Genomic DNA, 6,000 nt, shown 5'->3' with positions numbered 1-6,000 from the left:
TAATTCACATTCGCTGAGCCACAAATGTCCTCAATCAATATATAAAAAAACCTATCTATCTATCTATCTATCTATCTATCTATCTATCTATCTATCTATCTGGTGCCACATGGCTGTGCAACAGTGCTGTAAAAAAAATCTACATCTCTCTCTCACTTTCTCTCTCCTCCTCCTCCTCCTCCTCCTCCTCTCCCTCTCCCGCCTGCACTTTAGACTAGCACACTGTGTCATTCCCTCTCTCCCTTCTCTCCTCCTCCCACCTTGAGCTTTACATCGCATTGACTGATCCGTCACTCACTGGATGAGGATGTGGGAGGATAGACTTCAAACATAGAGTGTGCCTCACAATAAACCTGCACCTTTCGTTTTGTTGTACTAAATCTTCTTTTGAGTTTATCATTCGAGTTTTAGGGATGCAGATGTGAACGCGCTTTTTACTTTGACTTCACTTTTTTTGTGTGTGTGACATCGCGCGCATTCTGAATCAAATCCAAACCCGCTGAGATTTACCTATCTTCTCCAGTCGGAAAAACATCAAGGAGAAGAGGACACGGTGAACAATTTTTAACTACAGAAGCATCAATACTCATTAACAAAGTTTCCAAGAAATTCACAGGCGCACCGAGAAAGATTTCCTCTTTGCGAATCCCGTTTCCTCAGCGCATTCGGAGAAAGAGGGGGGCTCGAGAAATCATGGTGGTTTCTATAGAGAGGGTCAAGAGACCAAAGTTACACTCCTGTACGTTGGGTGAGTCGGTTTGAGCTGCAATAATCGACGCGTTTTCTCCGAGGGAACAGTTTTGCCTCCACATTCACAAGACACGGATTTTAACGGTTTGAAAGAACGGCAGACTTGCAAGTGATGATTCCAAATGACGTCCTGTGGTAATATATTAATTAAATTAATTGTAGCCTACTATATGTTTATTCTGTTCAGTAAAGCTTTATTTAAAAGTGTGTTTTAATATATTAACGTTGAAGTGAGGACACGTTCTTGCGTCCCGTCGACTGCGTTGGTAAATTCTGTACACTTGCGTTACTCTTTATAGAAGGTCAATAACGCATCGTTTTTTTTTTTTTTTTTTTTTTTTTTAGCTTGGCGTTTCAAGCCGGGTAAAGTGAAACGTGTGTTAAATGTGTAAGAACGCGTCTCCAAACCCCATGGTTCAGTTTGATTCGGTTTTTGGACACCAAAACGCCTCGTGTGCGAATGTGGTTGAGAACGGCCCTGTAAAATATATTATTAGGCTATTATAATTAAATAACTATTATTATAGGATAGTCTTCTCAATTATGAAGAATGTAATTATATAATATGTTTAATTAATGGGACCCTTTAAAAACAAAGTTTTCAAAAGGTGATTTTTTTCTTCGCAGCATGCCATTAAAGAACCACTTTGGGTCCTCCAAAGAACCTTTCAGTGAACAGTTTTTTAAAAGAACTACATTTTCTTATTGCAAATAAATTTTTAATGATCTGAAGAAACTTTTTGCACTATAAAGAAGATTTTGTCCAACGAAACGATTCTATGGATTTTTAAAGTTCATGGACGCGTGATGCCATTATAGAACAGTTATTTTTCATAGTATCACATTCTACTTTTTGTTGAAGTAGTAGACATTTTAAGTAGTATAATATTTTCTTTTCTCATTTCATTTCTATGAATAAACAAGTAACTTTGTGAATGACAGACATTCTCTGTTGTGCAGAAAGTGCATCTCAAATGTGTCTCTGTCTTGATGTTTTCAGAGTCTTAGTCCTTGCTATTCATTTTGAGAATGAAAGCGTTCCGGATGGGGCCATTGAGGCTAACTCTTCTAGTTCTGCTGAGTGGTGTGTCATTTGGAGTGGTTGAACTGGAGCCCCTCCCTCAAAACCAGCCTCAGTCTCTCAGTCCCTATCCACCTCAAAAGAACATCACCTTGGCAGTCATCCTACCTCTACACAACACAGAGTACCCCTGGGCATGGCCCCGGGTGGGCCCTGCCTTGTTTTGGGCCTTGAACAAGGTGAATTCTGACCCCAACCTGCTGCCTGGCTACCATCTACAATTGGTCTTCAATAGCAGCGAAAACAAAGAAGGAGTATGTTCGGATTCAGTGGCTCCTCTTGTGGCCGTGGACCTAAAGTTTTCATATAACCCTTGGGCTTTCATCGGGCCGGGTTGTGACTACTCGTCCTCACCCGTGGCCCGCTTCACCACGCATTGGGAGGTTCCGATGATCACAGGTGGGGCAAGGGCGCTAGGTTTCGATTTGTACTCGTCCATCACCAACATCGGTCCTACCCACCAGAAGTTGGGTGAGTTTGTGCTCAGGATGCACCATCATTTCGGCTGGCACAAACACGCCATGCTCATGTTTAGCGATAATAAGAAAGATGACCGGCCGTGCTACTTTGCCGTGGAGGGGCCGTACACAGAGATGCATAAAGACAACATCACAGTAGAAGACATGGTGTTTAATCAGGATGATGAACCCCTCCCTTATGATGAGTTTGTCCGGGACATCAGCCATAAAGCTCGCGGTAAGTGTGACATGGGTGGGCAAGGGATGTCAAGTAGAAATAGTAGGCTAATGTTAAATGTCACATTGGTCAAAAGAAAAAGCTCTTGTTCAAATGATCTGAATGTCATTGATTTGAGGAAGCTCAGCTCATTTTTGTCATAATTATTTATTGTAGCACATTCAAAAGCTACGTTCACACAGCAGCGTAATACAGTTGTCAGTCCCATTTAGAGTACTAAATACTCTTTTGAAAAAGAAGTGTGCTCAATCATATTGAACGTCCACTTGTAAGTGTACTTCAAATCTTAAATGTACTTGCTAATACCAAGTTCTGTCATGAAACTCTAGATGGCACAGGCTGATAGATCCTTAACTCAATTTGGTAGTGATTTCATCGGTATCTACATGCGCATAGCGTCAAATTATTACAAAAAACATTACATCCAGTTCACACTTAAGTATATTCTTTAAAGTATATATTTTCATAATAAGTACTTTTTAAAAGTATGCTTTTTCACAAGAGTATGGTTGTGTTTATAATCAGTTTAGTTATGTAAACAAACTCACAACTTGAAATATACAAGTTTAGATGATATGCGCTGAACTGCAGCGTCACGTCATTGCATTCAATACATAAGTACTGTATGGGTGGTTTATGTCTGTCTAACATTAATGATAGTGCTATTAACCTCTCTCAGTTTATGAAAAATATTGTGTGGTTGAGTTTGAAAGGGGTTGGAATCAGCATTTTGAAATGCCGAACAATTTAGAATAAGAATAAAATCCATAAAGAGACTAAACAATTTTGATATTTAAATAGTTTTCTTTCTCTGTGGTTGCCTGCATTATTCATGAATTGGAGAAGAGTATTGACTTTGGTTTCCTGCCAATATAGATGTTATTTGATCTATTCTTGTCTCCCTTTAAATGCGCAGGACAATTTGAGAGTCACACCTGGTATAAAAATTAAATATGGTTGTCAATTCTGAACATTATCTGTGTTTGCATGCAACCAAATAATCCATTAGTAATCAGACCGATGGCTCAATTGGACTGAAAATCTGAAAAGTCTGCATGTAAACACATCTATTGATCTAGGGTACATTTCCCGTACCGCTACTAGGTTGAGTTCTCCCAAAAATGGAAATTCTGTCATCATTCACTTACCCTTATGTTGTTCCAAACCTGTATGAGTTTCTTTCTTCTGTTGAACACAAAAGAAGGTAACCAGACAGTTGACGGTTGACCAGACAGTTTTTTTTTTTCCTACTATGAGAGTCAATTGCTATCGTCAACTGTCTGGCTACCAACATTCTTCAAAATGTCTTCGTTTTAGTTCAACAGAAGAAAGAAACCTATACAGGTCTTTAACAACATAAGGGTGAGTAAATGATGACAGAATTTTCATTTTTGGGTGAACCAAACCTTTAACCACCAAAAACATAGTAACTTTGTCGCACATGTCATTTTAACAAAACATATTTCAGGAAACAGAATCGCTGAACTATGCTGGTAACGATGGATCTTATGACCATATTTGGCAAACAATGCTTTTGGGAAACATACCCCTGATTGAGTTCGATCTGAATGAAATTCAATAGGATTGAAAGAGTCTGATCTGATCAACAAGTAAAATAAAGCTCGTAAACATGTCTCACGAACATGCATATGTTTATGTAGGCCTACGTCTTGCGTGTTACAAACGGCTCAGTGGAGGAGACTGAATATTTACAAAATATTTGCTAAAAAGCTCTTGTGACATATATGTCAGCTTTATTTTTAGATATGTCACCAAGGCACGGTGGCTCAGGTGACATTATCTCAGTGACTTTCTCCGGTTCTGAATGCGGCAACTGAAGCCGTGATGTGCTGAAGGTTTGTTCAGAATACATGTAATGTACATGTAAATTAATATGTAAATCAGATTGCAAAGTTTAGGGTTCATAAATATAAACTGAACATACAGAATCTGAAATTGGATTGGATTCATTCGGCTTGATGAAAATTAGTCACCTTTTATTTATTATTTATATAGCGCTTTTTACAATACAGATCAAAGCAGTTCAAAGCAGTGCTACAGTGATAACAGGAAAATAATGCAACAGATTTTGTTTCTGCTGTACACCAGATATAGAAGGAAATAGTTTCATTGGCCAGCTTAAGTAAGTTCAGTGATTGATCATTTTTGCTGTAAAAAAGTTATTAATTTAGTTCATTTATTTATTTATATATATATATATATATATATATATATATATATATATATATATATATATATATACATATAGCCACTCTGGACAAAACACTGATGTCATTGTCCAGCTCAGTTCAGTTCTCATATAATGGTGTCAATGCAGGTAGATCAATAATATTGTTGAGTATTAAGTGAGCAATGTGAATATTAAGTTGAATATGAAAATGAATAGTGCATGTACAGTAAATATACCTGACTGACTGAATGAAAGCAGCCAACGTGTTTATCTGGTAAAAAAAAAATATATATATGTTTTTACTCTTCTCACTATATGTCACCTGTGTTTTTATAGAGTTGTGTGCCCTCAAAATGTTTAAATAAATAGTAATTAATACAAATCTAAAAATAATGAAATAATTATAAATCACAAATTTAAAAAATAGCATTAATTTGATATTTCACTGGCTGAATATGATAAATTCCAATTACAAAAGTATACACTCCTATAACAATATGTTCTAAGATAACAAAAGAAGAACAACATTACATTTGACTGCTAATGCAAATATTGACATAAATGTGACTGACAGGTTTATAACTAGACAGATTTGCCTATAGACAGATTTATTACTCAAGTGTGTCTGTGAGCCGACACAGGAGAGCAAAAACAGGAAGAAGCCCCCTTGAGTTCATCTGTCCCCGAGGCCCGAGAAATGAGTCCACTGAAGCACAGCTCTGGAAACTATTAACATACAAGAGATGCAAGAGCACTCTACCTTGTCCCCGTGCCCCTGCAGAGGTTGATAGAAACACTTGAGCATTTCATAAAAGTTTGTACAGGTAATAAAATCCTGGCTGGGAATATGCAAATTGGAGAAAGACACAAATGGAGAGAAAGAGATGTATAGAAATGATGAGAAGGGAAGGAGTACAAACGGAATAATTTTGCGAAAATTGCTGCCTCACTGTTGGCGACACACACCAGGTGAAAGAGACATGAGAGTCAAGGTCGCCTCCTCTTCAGGAAACAGGAAACTAGCTGTGAAAAGTTTGTAATATACTTTTATTAAAAATTCTCATTAGTATTGTAAGAAAACACTCATTTTACCTGGTCAAAAACAGCTCTGTTTTCAGCACGCCGTTTCAGTGCATGTGTCTTTAAATGATAATGAGCTTCGCTCACTCCGCCCCTCTGTTCTGCGGGCGTTTTGACACAATGCACGTGGAGTGTTGCCTTGACAACAGTTGAGGGTATATTTTGGAGAGAGAATGGCAGTGGGAGTCTCTGAGGACACATC

The 6,000-nt window shown here is 37.9% G+C and overlaps 1 protein-coding gene across 1 annotated transcript in view; it reads left to right on the top strand.

Moving 5' to 3' along the window:
* Positions 1–291: 291 nt before the first annotated feature.
* npr1a (natriuretic peptide receptor 1a) overlaps positions 292–6,000 on the top strand; it is a 135,848-nt gene continuing 130,139 nt past the window's right edge. The window contains exons 1-2 of the mRNA XM_056254509.1: positions 292–739; positions 1,751–2,527. Of these exons, the coding sequence (XP_056110484.1) occupies positions 1,780–2,527 (748 nt within the window). The 5' untranslated portion in view covers positions 292–739; positions 1,751–1,779. The remainder of the gene's footprint in view (positions 740–1,750; positions 2,528–6,000) is intronic.

Source organism: Rhinichthys klamathensis, unplaced genomic scaffold (assembly GCF_029890125.1).
Source record: "Rhinichthys klamathensis goyatoka isolate OS25496 unplaced genomic scaffold, OSU_Roscu_1.1 h1tg000111l_1, whole genome shotgun sequence".
Classification (NCBI taxonomy): Eukaryota; Metazoa; Chordata; class Actinopteri; order Cypriniformes; family Leuciscidae; genus Rhinichthys; species Rhinichthys klamathensis.
The sequence above is the reverse complement of the archived record's forward strand: the minus strand, read 5'-3'. Positions and strand labels throughout refer to the sequence as shown.